Source organism: Chlorocebus sabaeus, chromosome 9 (assembly GCF_047675955.1).
Source record: "Chlorocebus sabaeus isolate Y175 chromosome 9, mChlSab1.0.hap1, whole genome shotgun sequence".
Classification (NCBI taxonomy): domain Eukaryota; kingdom Metazoa; phylum Chordata; class Mammalia; order Primates; family Cercopithecidae; genus Chlorocebus; species Chlorocebus sabaeus.
The window spans coordinates 20,366,778-20,386,082 of NC_132912.1; the positions used below are offsets into that span (position 1 = coordinate 20,366,778).

Here is a 19,305-nt window from a genome sequence, read left to right on the forward strand (position 1 = left end):
AGCTGTAGTTTAACAAGATCCCTTGTGATTCATGTGGCCAGGCAAGTTTGAGAAACGCAGATTTAGTTCTATAGTTTCCAAAACACATGTTTTAGAAAGCATAGGATTCGTAAACTCCTTGAGGGCTTGGGGAGGGCACGCAAGCAGGGATCTGTACACCACAATTAAAGGAGACCGACCCTATGTGCTTCACTCTGGGCTTCAAGGTAAGATTTGTATTAGAAAATAAAAAGAGTCCGTGGCTTAAAAATTAAAAGGAAGGAAGGGCCGGGCGCTTTGGCTCGTGCCTGTAATCACAGCACTTTGGGAGGCTGAGGCGGATGGATCACTTGAGGTCAGGAGTCCAAGACCAGGCTGGCCAACATGGTGAAACCCTGTCTCCACTAAAAATACAAAAATTAGCTGGGCGTGGTGGTAGGTTCCTGTAATCCCAGCTACTCAGGAGGCTGAGGCGTGAGAATAGCTTCAACTCAGGAGGCGGAGGTTGCAGTGAGCCGAGATTGTGCCACTGCACTCCAGCCTGGGCAACAGAGCAAGACTCCATCTCAAAAAAAAAAACACAAGCAAACAAATAAACAAACAAAAACAAAACAAACAAGAAAAACAGAAGGAAGGAAGGGTAGGTTTTTTTGAAAAACAATACTCTCGTTCATTTAGATTCGGAAACTGAGTAAGGAGACGTGACTTTCCCCAAGTCCTACACTGGGAAGTAATTCCAGCCTCTTTCTCTTGCCTCACTCTTCACGGAGGACGACAGCCCCAAAATGGCAGAAATTTCTAATCGGCTGCTTGACGAGTGCCATTATGCACCACAGGTGTTTTCTATCTGGGCCTTTAATTTCACAATCAGTCCCTTTTCTTTCATACTGATGACTGTAACTTCCTTTGGAGGGCTCGTCTAGCCCAACACAAACCCCTCTCTTGTTGCTCTCTGAACTGGAAGAAAGGCCTCCAGCTGCAGTTCTGTGTACACTGCTCACTGAGGGTGCCCTCCAGGTTTGTTTGTGGATATTATAGCTAATTATCTTGCCACGGACCATTGAGTCAGACCTGGATGACTGTTCAATTAGTAGTACTGAAGCAAGAATGAGGGAGAATTCCTGACTGCACAGCCAACCCCCGTGCCGACATTACTGCTGCGAACATTTTCTTCTGAATATGATTAATCACATAAATAATTCTCAGAAATGAAATTAAAAAACACCCACGCATTGCAGCCAGTAATGTTTTAAGACGTTACATCCTGAAACTCTGTAATGAATGAACAGTACAGTCTGGTTTGAATTCTTCGGTTTTCAGCATATCTCCTGCCCTGTTAGCAAGTGACCCTGTGGCCTTGATGAGTTTCTGTAACAAGTTGAATTAGCCATTCTAAAAAGAACACAGATTTAGAACTGTCTAGGCCGCGAGAAAGAACAACACATCCCTTCTCTGAAATCCCTGGCTGTGCTCAGTCACGCTTGCAAGTTTGTGGCAGGGCTGGACATGAGGCTCAGGTTTACAGATCCTTCCATCCAAGCCGTTCCCTGTACTCTGGGTAGATGGCTTCTATTATGGCATAGATGTTAAGGACTTTTCTATGCTAACTAAATATTCAGTTATTCCGTTAAATAATGTAATTTCAGCACTTTGGGAGGCCGAGGTGGGTGGATCACAAGGTCAGGGGTTCTAGACCAGCCTGGCGAGGATGGTGAAACCCCGTCTCTACTAAAAATACAAAAATTAGCCGGGTGCTGTGGCGGGCAGCTGTAATCCCAGCTACTCAGGAGGCTGAGGCAGGAGAATCGCTTGAACCGGGGAGGTGGAGGTTGCAGTGAACTGAGATCATGCCATTGCCCTCTAGCCTGGGTGACAGAGCGAGATTCTGCCTCAAAACAAAACAAAACGAAACAAATGCCCCATTCTTTTCATTTATAAAGAATAATCTGACTACATGCAGATTGACATGGAAAATCAATTTCAATTAGGGCCGATTTATGTAGATTTCCCTTAAATATAGGAATTCTAAAAGTTAGCAGAAGGAGGCAGAAGGGACAAGGATCAGAAAAACCTCAACACAGAAGGTTCTCTTTAAAAATTATGATCTTCTCTCCAATTTAAAGGCAATTATCTCAGGCAAGCAAATATAAAGATCCTAGGGTTTTAGAGGACAAATTAGCTATTATTTCACAGATGAAGAAACAAAGGCCCAGAGAAATCAAGTCATTTATTCACAATCACGTAATTGCTTTGCGATGTGAGATGACATCTCCTATTTCATTATGAAAGTGTTCTAAAGGAAAGGAGAATTTTGGTGAAGTTGTTACTCTTTGCTCGGCATTGTTATGGCTAAGACTGAGATGTGAAGGGATTCTAAAAGAATGCAAAATTAGATCGAATGTTTAAAACCCTAGCTACATGACATTTGTTAAATTTCATTGTAAATTTTAAGATATTATTATGAAAAATGCTTTTTAAAAATCTAGTCGAACTTGTTTAGGAATTTTCAGTTTTTCCTGAATAAGAGAGCAGCCTTGAATAATTTTGTAGCTGGATTATACCTATTTTGTGCATCTTTAGTCATGAAATTGCATGAGTGATATGCACTGATAGTTTAACTCAGGGGTTCCCGACCCCGGGCTGTGGACCTGTACCTGTCCGTGGCCTGTTAGGAAACGGGCCACACAGCAGGAGGTGAGTGGCAGGCAAGCGAGCATTGCCAACCGAGCTCTGCCTCCTGTCAGATCAGCAGTAGCATTAGATTCTCATAGAAGCATGAACCCTATTGTGAACTGCACATGTGAGGGATCTAGGTTGTGTGTTCCTTATGAGAATCTAATGCCTGATGATCTGTGGTAGAACAGTTTCATCCCAAAACCATCCTCCTACCCTGTGCCCCCAACACCAACCATGAAAAAATTATCTTCCACAAAAGCCGGTCCCTGGTGCCAAAAAGGTTGGAATCACTGGTTTAACCAATTGTGTGTTTTTGGTGGGATCTCTAGCAATTTTAAATCTTGTTGGGATATTTCTATGTTTTTCTCTACTCACTTTTTACTCATTTTTTTCTACAATGAGTAGAAAAAAATTACAAATCAAAAAAATCCTTAAGGATATGTAATTACTTTGGAAAATATAATTGTACTCTGTTAGCACGGGAAGCTTCACATCCAACATTTTGTATTTTCTATTCTGAGGACCTTTGTGATAGACTCACAAAGCACATGATACTCACTATCAATAATCCTGCAGTCTTTTCACCTAAGAAAGAGTTGTTAATTCAGTAGCTCTGACTTATTAACAGACACCAAAGTTGTTGGTATATTGTTAAGATTGAAATAAAACTACAGCCAGGTTCCCAAATGTTGGGTGAGTTATGTACAAACCATTGAATTTTAAGGAATAATTTCCATCATGGGAAAAATTAGCTTTGGAAGTAGGTAGATTTTTATTTTACGTCTTGGCCCTGCCATTTGCTAGCTTTGCAGGTTTGCGCAAAACGTAAAGGATGGAGTCGTGGATATTAAATGAGATCCTGTATGGAAATCACCTAGTATAAAGCATGAGATACGAAATAAAAGCCTCATAAAATGTAACTTTCATGAGCGTCATCATCAGCATGCCCATCATCTGCAGTCCTTTTTAATGAAGAGCCACATATGACACCATTTCTTTTTTCTCATCTTTAGTTTTTAATTTTTGTGGGTCCATAGTAGGTATATATATTTATGGAGTATGTGAAATATTTGGATACAAGCATGCAATGTGCCATCATCACATCATGGAGAATAGGGTATCCATCTCCTCAAGCCTCAAGCATTTATCTTTTGTGTTACAAGCAATCCAATTATACTCTTCTAATTATTTTTAAGTGTATAATTAAATTATTATTGACTATAGTCACCCTGTTCTGCTATCAAATACTAAGTCTTATTCATTTTTCTATTTTGGGGGGGGGACCCATATCCCCACCTCCTCCCAACCCTGCCATGACCCTTCCCAGCCTCTGGTAACCATCCTTCTACTCTATCTCCATGAGTTTAATTCTACTCTATCTCCATGAGTTTAATTTTGATTCTTAGCTCCCACAAGTTAGTGAGAACGTGTGATGTTTGTCTTTCCATGCCTAGCTTATTTCACTTAACATAATGATCTCCAGTCCATCCATGTTGTTGCCAATGACAGGATCTCATTATTTTTAAGGCTGAAGGGTACTCCGTTGTGTATATGTACCACGTTTTCTTCATCCATTCATCTGTTGATGGACACTTCAGTTGCTTCCAAATCTTGGCTACTGTGAACAGTATAGCACAATGTCTTTATGTGGCTGTGAATTCATGGTAGGTGGCAGGGTTGTTCTTGCTACCAAGTGACCTTGGAAAGGTGGAGTTTCAGAGCAAAATCTCAGTGGTGCTGCTTGTCCAAGGAAGCCGTAGCTTTGGAGAAGCTCAGCTGTGAAGTCACTAAAACCAGAGTTGGGGCTATGAGTAGTGAGCACTGCAATATGTCATCGTTATCCTGCAAACAGGCATAACCATGAGTTATGGTACCCACTTCCCTAGAGGTGCTTAGTATGTTTCCATTGTTGATTATTTCAGCCTCACCATAGACACGTTGTTTTGTTGTGTGCCTCTCTCTTTAGTTTTAAATTCTTCTTTTGAAAAATAGGGATAATTCAGTTTCACTTAATGGAACTTAATCAGCAAATAAATTTAAGGCATTCTGACCACATAATGTTATAGAGATAGCATTTAATATTATTAGTAGGCAGAATGTAATTACCTTGATTTGTATTTTTTTCTAGAATGTAGAACTAATACTCATCCCTACCTGATGTGAAAAATTTTCACAGCCATTAATCGACATTGGCATGTAATTGGAAAATCTAAAAAGATACCAAATGCCAGTATGTGTATCCTGATATTTAACCTTTTTTGCATTAGAATTCTTTAGATAGAAATGAACTTCCTTCAATATTTATCATCTTATTTACCCCCAAATTGCAGGCACTTTGATAAATAGAGTAATAGTTTCTAGTGTCACTATGGCTGTGAAATGCATTTTAGTGTCTTCTGCTGTGACAACTCAGTAATTCATTTCAGCACATCTATTTGTAAATCACAGGTTTGTTTGACGGAAGGAGTGCTGAGGAGAAATGCTGCCTTTTTGTCAATACAAATAACCTGTATTTTAGGACTAGTGTCTGTTGTACAATATTTGCTTCATAAGCTCACAATTGGCCACATCCTCTGATAATAGATTCCATTTTTAGGATATAACAGCTTTAATTTTCAAGCACAAAAAATCATAGATGGGTATGCTTAGCTAAATAAATAATTTCTTAAGATATTAAGTGATATTTCTTGTAGCTTATTTGCTAGGAAATCTGGTGCCTAATTGAAAACACACTTCTAGGAACAGCAGAATTTTATGACCTTAGTTATTGAGTGAATGAGTGAACCAAACGAAGTGGTATCAGTATTGACTTGTAGAGAAGACAGAGTGCCCATGGCCATATGTTAAAAAATATGTTTTATTACAGTTCCTTTTTTGCCTAGCTATATTTGGGCATTTCAGACATACACATACACATCCTTTGAGGGCAGGTGTGACAAATGGTCTATCCTGTGACAGGGTAGATAGCGCCATCTTGGAAATGCAAGCACAGGGCTTGGAGGGTTGATAAGGAGAACACTTAATTCTGACTGTAGCTATAATAAGAGATAATTTAACATGTTAATTAATTCAACATTTAATCTAAAATAGCTATCAAATAGATTTTTGTGGTGCTAGACGCACATTTTTTACCTTTACCCTGACGCACATTTTTTATTTCCGTGTTTTCTGTTTCAGAGACGCCCAAGCAGATGGCCTGCGATGAAGTTTAGAAGAGGCTCTGGACATCCTGCCTATGCTGAAGTTGAACCAGTTGGAGAGAAAGAAGGTTTTATTGTATCAGAGCAGTGCTAAAATTTCTAGGACAGAACAACACCAGTACTGGTTTACAGGTGTTAAGACTAAAATTTTGCCTATACCTTTAAGACAAACAAAAACAAACACACAAACAAACAAGCTCTAAGCTGCTGTAGCCTGAAGAAGACAAGATTTCTGGACAAGCTCAGCCCAGGAAACAAAGGGTAAACAAAAAACTAAAACTTATACAAGATACCATTTACACTGAACGTAGAATTCCCTAGTGGAATGTCATCTATAGTTCACTCGGAACATCTCCTGTGGACTTATCTGAAGTATGACAAGATTATAATGCTTTTGGCTTAGGTGCAGGGTTGCAAAGGGATCAGAAAAAAAAAAAACTATAATAAAGCTTTAGTTCATGAGGGATCGACACCTTTGGTTCAAATGTTCTCTGATGTCTCAAATGTAACTGTTTTCCAAAGGCCGAACCCTTTCACTCAAAAGAGCAATGATGAATGTTTCCAGATTGCTAAGAAAAACAGCTCATGCAGGAGTGAAAACAAACACAAAATAAGAGATTTTCTATATTTTAAAAACAGATGGGTGGCAAAAGGATGTTGTTTTTCTGGTCTAGATCCATCTGTACCAACAGGTTCATCACTTTACAGAACGAATCTTTTTATCTTTACAGGAGGTTCAAACTATGTCTGCCTCTTCCTTCATGATGAATGACCTTTCTATGAGCTGTGACAAAATTTCTGAACTTTTAGCTAAGGATTTGGGAAGAGGGGGTGGCAAACGGGGCTTTCTATTCTCCTGCCTCAGCATAAAAACATCTGATTTATGCTTTAGGGAAGCCTTGCCTCCATTCCCCAACTGTGAAGTCCCATGAAACCAGTTGCTCTGGGCTGATGGAAACAAAAGGAAACAGTATGAAGAGTTCCTTAATCATTTTTGAAACAAAAATGTTAAGGGATATTAAACTTATGGTTATTTTTAATTTTATGCCATTTCAGTACTAAAGACCCATTTCATTGCCGATTCCTGTCTAAGAAGCCATTCACGTCAGCTTGGCGATAAAAAGAATGAAAAACCCTGCTGAATCATACAGTAATTTTCTTTAAAGCACATAGTAGTTACATAAATATATATAAATATATTTTTGTTTATAACTAACACAAGGCAGGATCTTGTGACTGTAAGAGTGCTTTTTGTCATCAAGACAAAACAGATGCAAGATGCATCACTGCATTACTTCCATAGAGTTGTAAAATAATCCTTAATATTAGAATATTTTTCTGTCACGTAGTGAAAGTGGTTCAGTTCATTACCACGCCCATCATGTTCTTGACTATTTGATCCACTTTTTCGTTCATGTCAACCCCTTCCCTCTTTGGCTAAATCAAGTGGATGCAGAAAGCTCCTTAAATGGAGGTATCGATTGCCCTGGAATCACAGTCCTGATTTTGAAAATTCCCCATGAATGAAGAAAGGAATAGCATCCCTTGAGAAGGAAAGTGGTTAATATATATACTGAGCTCCTAAAGTTTAAATTCAGGTACTGAGTGTACAATTTCACCAACATTCCAACCCATGAAACTTTTACACTCTGTGCCAAGAAACTGTTGGCTTTTGTAAGGTACGGTGCTCAACATCTGCAGATTCAGGTCTCAAGAAGCAGAGATGTCTCATAAGCAGCATTTTCCCAACAGTTTAGCATCTGTACACATATGCCTTGGACATCAGTCCACTCACAGAGTATCATACTTTATCATCACAAGTGTCTGACATGAACCAATACCATTTTCTATTCCATATATTTTGCTTTACAGTTTTAAGTATTTGATGAAGGTGGTAACTTTTTCCTAACTTAGTTAACTATTGCAAAAAAAAAAAAATTGAAAAGCAAGGTGATTGAAGGATTGTGATGACAATCTCTTTGCAGCAGTTATGTTTGGTTTATGTGAAGTATCCCGGCTTATTCTTGTGGAGTAGGTTTGGTCAGACAGCAATAACCAAATGACATGCCAATATTACTGGTGCAACTGGTATTCTATAAATGCATAAGGAACACATAGACGACTTCCTTTTAGGATAAAATGATGCTTCTTTCACTAGCTTTTGTGGTAGCCGTGGCTTCCAATAGCAACTGTTTGACAGTTATAGAAATCTTGCATGTGTATTCTTAGTTTGTGTCCCTTAAGTGCTACTTAATTCTCAAGTAGTAATGTTATTCTTATACCCTTCAATGTTCATCTTCTATTTTGATTCAAAACAATTGATAATTCTATAAAAAACCATAAACACTCTGAATTCTTCAGTGAACCAAAGTACCAAATAATAGAGAAAACTTTTTGGAACTAGAGTGTTGGAAAACTTCTTAACAGAACTAAGAGTTAAAGGTAGTGAGAAGTGTGTGGTATATGAATTCTTTAGTGGTAAGGGGAAATGTTGGCTAAATCCTTTTCTTTCATGATACTCTCATTCTGTTTTATATTTCCAGTTTGTTCTTGTCCCCATTTGAGAGAACATACACACAGTGTCTGAAAATTCAAAATGGTTATCAATGCTTTGAACTTTACATATATTATGTATTAAGGAAGGTACAACTGTACATTACTTAATATACTATGAACATAATAGAATAACAAAAAAAGACAGCAAAGAGACAAAACTTCTGGATAAATCAGATAAATGGTGCTACAGAGGACTTTAGTTATTTCAGCTTATTTGTAAAAATAATAATCAGTGATTAGATAAAGCTAGTGAAACTCAAGAAAAATATCTTGACCCATTTATGTCTAGTGTTCCATTATTGGAATGCTAAGTTTATGGGAGTTATTTAGAGCCTGCTGCTCAAGGTTATCACCAAGGTCTGGTTGCAAAAATTCAAAAAATTGCAACCTCAGGCATAAATGGGTTAAGCCCAACAGATGGCACTGATCATAAATGATGGCTTGGGTGTGAAGGTTTTGGACTTGATGATGCACTAACACCTAGAAAACTAAAGACAAAGTGCAGTTGACCCCTAATTACTATTTTAGTTTGAGGTATCAAGGGCATTTGCCAATCCCTTATATGTAGCTTCTAGAGTTGTGCTGTCCAATATTATATCCACTAGCCAACGTGGCTTTTGAAATTAACATTAATTATAATGAAATTTAAAATGTAATTCTTCAGTCACACCAGCCATATATCAAAGGCTTAATAGCCACACCTGGCTTGGGGCTACCATATTGGACAACAAGAAACACTTCTGTGGTTGAAGAAAATTTTAATGAATGATGCTGTAGAGGTGTTTCCTTTGAATTTCTTGTCCTTGAAGAAAAGGGAAGAGGAGGAAAGAAACAAGATTTGGTAGCTCTTGGGCCTATCCAAGCATTTTTTATCTTAGAGAGGCCCCATGGAGTAATGAAAAAAATACAAGCTGACATAGCTTTGAGTCCCCACTGTGTTATCTTGGGAAAATCATTTCAACCTCCATAAGTATCAGTTTGCAATTTTGGAAAAGAAAAACATTTTTCGTCCTGTCTTTCTTGCAAGATTATTAGGCAACCTGATTAAATGTACAGATGTACAGACTCTTAAAAACCTTATGTTAATGTAACCCATATAAAGTACGACTATTGGTCGAGTACCAGCACAAATTTGCATCCAGAGGAAGAATAGTTCATCAGTCCAAAAAGCATCCAAAGGTAATCAGTTCATCACATATCTTGAGAAAGTGCAAAAAGAGAATGCATTCAAAACACAAAGCAAAATTTTTCAGTTTCTTTTCTGTGCATCTGAATATTTCCTTTAGTATTTGTCCCACATGACATCCATCCCATGTATTTCTCCAGTCTTTGCCAACATTGCCTGTGAACATCCTTCAGCTGGCTGAGTCCTTTATTGCACAGAACCACTTAGCTTCTCTAGTTTCTTATGATTTCCTATTTTACATGTAACAGCAAAAGGAGGCTTCCATTTAGAAGGCAATATCTCGAACATAAATAATTTCATATTTATTTTATCACTCTAACACTAATGTAAAGAGCTATGGCATTAAAATATAAAACTATTTGGAACTTAATGTAAACCTTTGCACATGCAGACTATATAAAGGGAATAAAATTATTTTAAATTATGCTAATATCCAGATACATATTCTAAGGTTAGTATCATTTATCAGTTTTTGGCAACAGATTCTTATGTTACATCTTCATGAGGGAGTATAAATTTGATCACGTCCCTAGTGTCTATTGCCCACTTGAGAAAAGGTTTTGCCAGGATCCACGGATTGGTTCAAGATGCTTTCATTCATGATAGGAAATTAATATTTAAATAAGACTAATCGAAAACTAGATTCTCTGGTTTTAATTTCTTCCTCCTGTGAAATGTTCTTTTGGTTTGTATTTCTTTAGGTATTTTCCAAGTTACTGCTGCTTTTACTTCACCACTTCCAACCCCACTTTTGTTATCAGCGTCATATGCCAGAATCATGGGAGATCCAGCCTGGACAACATAGTGAGACCCCACCTCTATAAAATATACACACAAATATACATGTATATCATATATATGTATATTCAATAGAGATTATAGTAAATATATATATATATATATATATATATATATATATATATATATGCATGCCAGGCATGGTTTCCCATGCCTGTAGTCCCAGCTCCTCTGGAGGCTGAAGTGGAAGGGTTGCTTGAGCCCATGAATTAGAGGCTGCTGTGAGCCATGATTGTGTCACTGCACTCCAGGCTGGGCAACAGAGCAAAACCCCATCTCTAAATAAAAAAGAAGAATCATGAGACATCATGTAATCCAACCTCTTAATGTTACAGATAAGTAAACAGAGGCCCAAAAAGAGATAGTAATAGTCCCAGTGTCAATAAACTGGGTCTTGAACTTAAATGTTTGTTTCAATTCTCATTGCCTACATCTCTTAATTGTTGGTACTTAAGGCCAACCAAGCAGCTTAGACAGCACAGTCCACTCAACACTAACTTTATTCACTATATTGACGATCTGCTCTGTCCTGTAATATAGAACATTGGATCAATCTTTCTCTATCTTGTTGCTGACTTAAGGAGGCTGCTATTGTTACAATATCCAGAGATTTCAAGTTCTAGCCATTGTGGGGTTTTTGTTGGGTTTTCAATTTCTCCTCTGTCCACCCCTGCCCCCATCTGTGGTCATCTAAGTTAGCAATACGATTTATTTTGGTCATTTAAAATTTTTCTACCTTTGTTTTATTTCTTCCCAAATGTATTTGAAAATGAATGATCTGTATAGCTGATTTTCTGACTACATATGTAGTTGTGATTTTTATTTGCTCTTCAAACTATTACAACATTTTTGTCCTTATAAGGTTTTTTGGGCAGATAGTGCAAGGTCTGTGGTGTTACCTTTTATATACTCCTATTACCTTTTGTTTGTGAAGGATTTTACGTTTTACAGAGCACTTTGATTCATCTATTTGTTCATTTATTTAACTGTTCAATTCACTGAAATATTTATTGAACACCTACTGGAACCAAGTGACTGTGCTAATAAGTTGTGATATACAGTAGTGAGAGTCCAGGCATGTAACTGATCATTATAATACAATAAAATCCCTGAACCAGACTTTACAAGGATATAGGATCAATAATACTCTATCAATTTTCAACTCTGTTCTACTTAAAAAGGGAGCTAGAAAGTATTTGCCTGAAGAATGTGTCCGAAACATAATACATCCCTTCATGTCTGTGTTTGCTCTATTAGAAAGGACCTGTTAATTTTATTTGTGCAAAGAAAAGTTACTCAAAATTCTCCCTGACCTAGGAATACTTTCTAGTTCACTGCAATCTTACTGACCAGATGCAACAATTGAAGTTTGATTTCTCGAACCAATATTTCTATTGGGGTTTGAATTATTAATATCACTGTTTTGAGGTATTCGAAAACACCAGTGTATCAAAAAAGCATTTGCACTTTAGGTGTGTGTGGTGGTTATGTCATTTACTAGACCATCCCAGACATAAGACAATCAGGGAAATCAGAAAACTCCAGCCTCAAATGTGTCTATAATTTCCTGTTCTACCACTGTCATATCATAACATGGTATTACTTCTTAAGGTTTTGATTAAGTTGATCTTCTAGCCTCAACTTAAATTGTAATACATCTGCCTAATTATTGCCTGGAATAACTTTTCAACCATCCCATGCCCACTGCTCTCGCAATGATTATTGCAGAGAAGTAAGATGGTAATTATTCAAATAAAATCACATAACTTCTGGAATCAGTTTTTCATAACAAGTTTATGGAATACATCATCATTGGCTTCTTCATAATATATTTATTATGAGTGACCAAATTATGCCAAGAGGAGCAAAATGCTCAAAATTTGTTATTATAGGTTAATTTTCCAGCTCACTGTTGACACTAAAAGATTCCGTGTTACTTTAAATCCAGGATAAAAGACTGGAAAAAAATTAAATGTAAGTCATAAACTGATACTCATCTTTTCCTAGTTTCTAAGGCTTATTAACATTTGCAAATTACTCAGTAAATGTTTCATAATGGAATAATATAAAAACGTTTGATTTGGCAGATAGTGATATTTTCTTTATTTTCATTCTGGTTGAAAAAAATCTCAATGACTTCTCTTCATTCCACCAGAATTTTGATTTTTAACAGCAGTCTCTCTTTTTCCCAGCATTACAAATATATATGTCTATATATTCATGACCAAAGTATCGCTTACTGACCATGCAGCTGTAAACCTTCTGTGCCTATCAAATACATAGCATGAAACTAATTTTAGAAGTTTCATGGGGGAATTGTAGGGGGAAGTACAAACCTAAGAGTGAGTGAATGGAGATGATTCATGGGAAAAAATAAAAATCTAAATGTGCTATTAGGTAGAGTTATTAACTTCTTTTTGTTGCTATTGTTTGAGATGGAGTTTCGCTCTTGTTGCCCAGGCTGGAGTGCAATGGCGTGATTTCAACTCACCGCAACCTCCGCCTCCCAGGTTCAAGCGATCCTCCTGCCTCAGCCGCCCAAGTAGCTGAGATTACAGGCATATGCCACCACACCTGGCTAATTTTGTATTTTTAGTAGAGATGGGGTTTCTTCACGCTGGTCAGGCTGGTCCCCAGCTCCCGACCTCAGGTGATCCGCCCACCTCGGCCTCCCAAAGTGCTGGAATTACAGGCCTGACCCACCGTGCCCGTCCGAGTTATTAACTTCTTAAGAGCAATGTGCAAATAAATATTCATTGATGACCAGTTCAAATTCAGGTCATTCAGACATCCAGACACTGGGGCACATGTTCTGCAAGTGATGCTGAGACCCCTGACGTAGAGAAATCAAAGGATATGCCCAATTAGTCTAAAATGCAGCGATCACCCCCCATGCCTCTTCTATGGCATTCATCCTAACATCATGGAGGCCTTTGTCCTCGAGAATTACATGACTTGCCCTAGAGAATTAGTGAATGACCAGAAAGAGACTTTCCATTTATCTTCCTTTGACTTAAAAGGCATGAAAATAAGGCAATATAAATAAATAAAATAATTTTCCTGAGGAAAGGATAAGAGATGGCACTTTCCTTTCTGGGCTCAGAGCTGGATTTCTCTGAAGTTTGACCATCTCAGGACTCAGATAGACTCAAGTACTATTTTCTGGACATTTCTGGTGAAACCTCAGCCACCATGTTCAAGGTGGTTTGAGTGAAAACATACTCAGATTGTCACATTTATAGTAGGGAAATAAAAACTCAAATTAAGCATCCTGCAGCAGGCTACTCTGAAAATAACATGAAGCAACATCAGAGCTTCGCTTGCAAAGAAATGTTAAAATCGTTTTAGGGAAATCAGTGAAGTCTCTTTAGAAACTGACATCTTGTGTATGGCGTAACCCAGTCTTGGGGCCCTCACGGAGAAGAAGGGGAAGTCTTTTCATTGGTTGGTCAAAACAAATCTCTAATTTGCCTGATTTGAGGCATTTGAACAGTGCCTGGAGAGGACATTATTTTCAGGGGAAAAAAAGGAAAGTCTTTTTTATATGCCAGCTGGGATCATGGGAACTTCGAATGCCAGGAATTTACTACTGTTTCTGGTAATTCTGTTTGTAGTCATTTGAAACGTTGAAGTGTGAAAAGAGAAGAAGTTGGGCACTTTTGCGGGGGGGGGGGGGGGGCTTTCCATATTTTATGCCAGTTGCACCAGCATGCAGAATATTTGTAACGCATTTCAAAGTGGATATAATTGTACCGTTTGTCAGAATCACAAAGCTCACTGCGGTGCTGCTACAAGAGAACACTGAGGAAAATCTGACCCTGTGAACTCAGTCAGCCCCAAACAAAAAGAACGACTATGTGTGTGAGTGCAGCACATGGCCAGTTCATTTCTCACTGTTTTGGAAAGTCCTGTGTGCCAAACCAAGGACGTGTCTTTCAGGTGAAGGTTAATTTTCCAAAGCTTATTGAAATAGAACTTGGAAAACCAAGCATTTTGAATTTATTCCAGTCCTCTGGGCATCATTCCTATTTCTTCTGCCATGTCAAGGAGAAATTCCAAGCCTGCATTCTGTTATGCTAAAATAACAAGCCCATACTTCCCGATGACCTTCTGTTGAACGTACCTGAGCCTGCAAATGTAAAAATGATTGTATCTGAATTTGCACTAATGGTGTCTGAGAGCAAAAAGAGTGTGACCTCTATTGGAAACCTTTGTTCAGATTCAATAATTCAGAGATGCTACATACTTCTGCAAGCTTCCTGATTATGTTCACTGTAATATTAATGACCTAAGTTTGAATGCATTTCCTTACAGTCCATTAATTTGACATCCATCTTTTACCTGGGGATTATTACGATTGCAATAATTCATTAATGTTTTCTTCACACAGCTTCTTAAACCAAGTTTTTCTGCAACTCTTTCAGTTCTGCTTACAGTGTGTGGGAAATCTGATTTTTTCCCCCCCTAGTAATAGTTTGATAAGAAATTTAGTGTATTGACTGCCTCAGTGACACAATTCATCTTTAAAGGTGTGGAAGCTGGTGGGGACCAAATGTTACCTGTGTTTCGCTGTTGATTGCTATTTTCAGAAGTGAACCATGTTTTTCACTTACAGTAGGAGTCAACAAATTTGGGATTTTAGAAGGGGGAGAAGGGAACTATTTGTGTAATACTGCTGTCATATTTGACTACATATTAAAAACAATAAATGAGCATTTTGTTTTAATTTCTTAAATACCTTGTCTTTCAACATACTTTTTGTTTCCTTTCTTCCATTAGTGTTCAAAAGGTTCTACCCATTGTGGAAGAAATTCTGTGTGCAGAATTCAGAGGCGCAAGGCTGATGGCAACATAAAAAATTATTTTGCTTCTAAACCCACCTGGATGTGGAAACTGATATTAGCTAGAGTGAGCTGTAGAAAACAAAGATTTCAGGATTGCACAGTGTGTGGGCAATGGGGTGGAGACTTCTTCCCCCGTTCCCAACCACACTGCCCAAATGTTCAAGTCTCCTGGATCAGACAGATGGGATTTTAGCTGCTGCTTTAAATCCTAGTGCTGGAATAAGTCAAGGTGCTTCAGTTCAGCTCTTGCCTCTGTCACTAATCATGCTTTATGAACTCCTTTGATTTTCTGAATAAGTTCCAGAAGGTTCTCTATTATTCTATTCTTCTTCCAAACTGGAAATGATTGTATCTAATTCTCAGGATATTTTGGATGTGTGCCTCAGGTAATTTATGTGGAATGTGTAAAGTGAGATGTTTCCAATTCTGAATATTCCTTCCCCGTTTCCCAGTCGTCCACTCTTGGACTACCTTTATAACAACACCGAGTACGTACAGACCTGAACCCACGCCCAAGAAGCACACACAATGACTGGAGCTGTCGGGAATTCCAGTCAGTGGCATTCCCTGAGCAATGGCTCTGTAAAATTCAATGATAATTTTTTAAGAATCATACCTCTGTATAGATCTTTTGGACTGTATTGATTAAACTTTGATATTGTGGAGTAAATTCAGAAGTGCAATTTTAAATGGTGTGAATTGTCTTTATGATGCCAAAAAAAAGAAAAATTATGAATGTGAATCATGCAATCTTCCCTAACAATGGAAAAACATTAGGCCAATGTTTTTAAAAATGATTTGGTGTGTACCATTTCTTTAAATAAGTCAGTAGAAATTTATTCAGATATGTGTTAAAGAAAAATATGCTAATCACAATCACACAACTCTTAAATCAGCTGTAGATCAATGTCTTCTAAATAAAGAGAACAGATCTTTTCCTCACAGGTTCTCTCTTCCAAAGCACTATTTTTAGAATCAGAGTCTTCTGATACGCAATTTGAAATTTTTCCCCTTCAGTTTATTTTATTAAACACTTATTAAGTAACTACTCTGTGCTATGTTCCCAAGTGTCAGTGTTCTTGACACCAGGGTTACAAAAAAACAAAACCAAACAAAAAACAACAAGGTTTTTGTTGATTTTTCTTTTCTTTTCTTTTTTCTTTTCATTCATTTATTTATTTATTTATTTTATGTTTTATCTTATCTTTTTTTTGAGACAGGGTCTTGCTCTGTTGCCCAGGCTAGGGTGCAGTGGTATGATCCTGGCTAACTGCAGCCTCGACTTCCCAAGCTCAGGTGTTCCTCCCACCTCAGTCTCCTGAGTAGCTGAAACCACAGGCCTGTACCTGGCTAGCTAAAATAAATATTTTTTTTGTAGAGACAGTGTTCGACCACGTTGCTCAGGCTGTATCAGACTCCTGAGCTCACCTGATCCTCCTGTCCCAGCCTCCCAAAGTGCTGGGATTACAGATGTAAGCCACCGTGCTCAGCCAGAGTCTTTGCTTTTGGTTAGCCTTCAGTGCATTCAGGGAGACAAACATTTAAATAAATATGGCAAACCAAAGACTGTAGGTCCCAGGATAGAAATTTTACGTAATGCAATGAAATGGCAGAGGAGGGAAGAGTTAATTCTGTGTGGAAAAGGCCAGGAGCTTTCATGAAACAAGTGGTATTTGAACTTGGTCTTGAAGGGTGAGTAGGCCTTCCCCAGGCAACAACCCATGCTTACCAGGGAGTAGGTGGACTAGGAGCTAATGGACCGGCTGTGTCAGAGGGATCCAAAAGGCAGGCAAGGAGAGGAAGGCTGGCGAGTCACTGAGGACAGAGAGTTAGACCCTCGATGGCTTCCATGACTTTAGAGTTTACCTTCTAAGCACAGATGCACTTGATAACTTTGAAGAACCCCAACTATTTCAGAAAGATCACCTCATAAGCACCATAATGGAAGAATTGCATAGGAAAAAGCTGGGAGGCCGTTCTGGACACAACTGCTCAAATCCAGCTACTGCTTCCTGAGGACTATCCCTTCCTAGTTCTCTGATTTTCCTCTTCATGTCTTCAGTCCTCTATTAATAAAAATCTATGCCCATCAGGACATGTGCCCTGCCTTTCTCCCCTCGCAGTCACCCCTTCCAGCAAAATATATATTCCCTTTTCCCCAAAGTCATGGTACAACTGGATAGATTTTCATGTGAAATCAGCCAGATTTGCCCAGGTTTACTTATCTCTTTATGCAAGAACTCCCTTTTTCATTTTTAAACACCCAAGGCAACCCAGACAAGCAACACAGCCTGAGGAGGAGATTAACTTTCCATCAGGTGATGATAAAACAGGAAAATGACATATCTTGTCAATTTCCTTCTGGTCATTCCAGACATCTTATTAATTAAATCGCTTGCAACTTGGGTGGAGAGGTTTGAATTTAAGGTGTGGTTCCTGAAATCACCCAAAAATTTATTTCATTTTTTTAAATATTAGCACTTAACCCATTATTTTGTCCTCAGAATTAATGACTTGGCAAATGCTCATTCAGGAGTGCCTAGGGTTATGACAAAGCTTAGAAAACCTGCAGCCAAGAAAGGAGTTGAAAAGGTCAAATAGCTTCCCATTGAAGTGCATGGTGAAGTCTCCACCGTGGAGACACTCAAATGTCTGTTAAGGGGAGAACTAGACTTCAGAGGGGATCTGAATGTCAAGATTGACAGGAATGAAAGACAAAATCTCCAAGATTTTAGGCAGTCCGCAGTCTGCAGCCAGAGGATTTCAAAGGGTGAATGCAAAGTGCCTTTGGATAACTTGAGAGTACATTGAAGTGTTTCAGAGCTCTCTGAGGAGGCAGATAAACACCTGATTTCGTCATCAGGGAAATATGAAGATGTCAGTCATAAAGGAAACTGATTGGCTCCCATGACCCTGGCTCTGTGTTTAAAGATAACAGCCCTGCGAGGTCCAAGTCCATTCACACTGCAAGGGAGCTTGGTGTGTGCCTTGGAGATGTAAGGAGCTGGTGGAAGAACAGAAACCAACCAGTTTGTTATATGTTAGGCCTCCCATTTATGGGGAACCAGATTTCATATGTGCACTTCACTACCATAGAGTGTAGCATAAATACAGGAAGGAGGAGGAGAATGCAGACATTGAGAAAAGCTAGAGGTGCAGACAGGAAGCTACTGCTTCAGCTGGTGCCTGTTTTCCTGCTCCAGGCAGTGGGCATGTTAATAACTATCATCTGCACATCTGCTTCTCCAAGTCTGAAGGTTGGGCAATTGTAAATTTTAGAAATTTTTAAAATGTGTCAAAGAGAGAAAATCCAATGAGAGTCCCTCAAGAGTTTGCAACTTCAGGACAGGCAGAGACCCCAGCCTCCACCCAGTAATGCACCTGTTATTTTCTCTGAATTGCTATCACTTTCAAGACACACAGATGTACTTGGCCTCCCAAAGTAAATACACTTTAGAAATGCCAGCATCTCTTGATAAATGTTAATTGACCCCTTTTTAATGTGTATTATTCTAATGGCTGCAACAAACTTTACTTAAAGGCCTTTGATTGTCTACCAAATATTCCCCTGACATTTTTTTATGGTAAACTTCACAAACATTTGGGGCTTGCAGAATCATGTTCAGCTTTCTTTCCAGAATTTCTTTGTACAATTGCAATTTAGCTTTCTTTCCAAATGGATTCACTGTGGCGTGAGACTTGATAGAATGTGAAGCAAATTCTCCTCCTGGAATTTGGCTGTAGGCCTAGAGGATGGGCTGCATAAATTATTCTAAATGCCATAGAATCTTGCATGTTATTTCTTTCTAGATTGTTTTAAATCTGCGTCAAGATGCCTGGAAGTGAGACACTAAACAAGCAACAGCTCATTGCACAAAAGAGAAATAGTGACTTGCAAAAAAATAATAATAATAAATGAAACATCCTTTTTGTAAAATGCTGTCACTTGGAATTTAATTAAATGTCATCTTCTTGAGGAAATGTATGTTATTTGAACTAGGCCAGATCCCAGCAGGTTAAACAGCAATAGGGTAAATAAGAAAGGAACACCCCTGTTAGAGAGAAA

The 19,305-nt window shown here is 38.3% G+C and overlaps 1 protein-coding gene across 2 annotated transcripts in view; it reads left to right on the plus strand.

The window, feature by feature from the left end:
* PLXDC2 (plexin domain containing 2) overlaps nucleotides 1–15,929 on the plus strand; it is a 461,353-nt gene extending 445,424 nt beyond the window's left edge. The window contains exons 14-15 of one of the 2 annotated variants that reach the window (XR_012093899.1): nucleotides 5,833–6,116; nucleotides 15,175–15,929. Coding sequence is in view for 1 of the 2 variants with exons in the window: in XM_008002439.3 (XP_008000630.1) it covers nucleotides 5,833–5,949 (117 nt within the window). In the remaining variant the exon portion in view is untranslated. Of the gene's footprint in view, nucleotides 1–5,832; nucleotides 6,330–15,174 lie in introns of those variants that run through there. The other variant, XM_008002439.3, reaches the window with a different exon arrangement.
* Nucleotides 15,930–19,305: the final 3,376 nt, after the last annotated feature.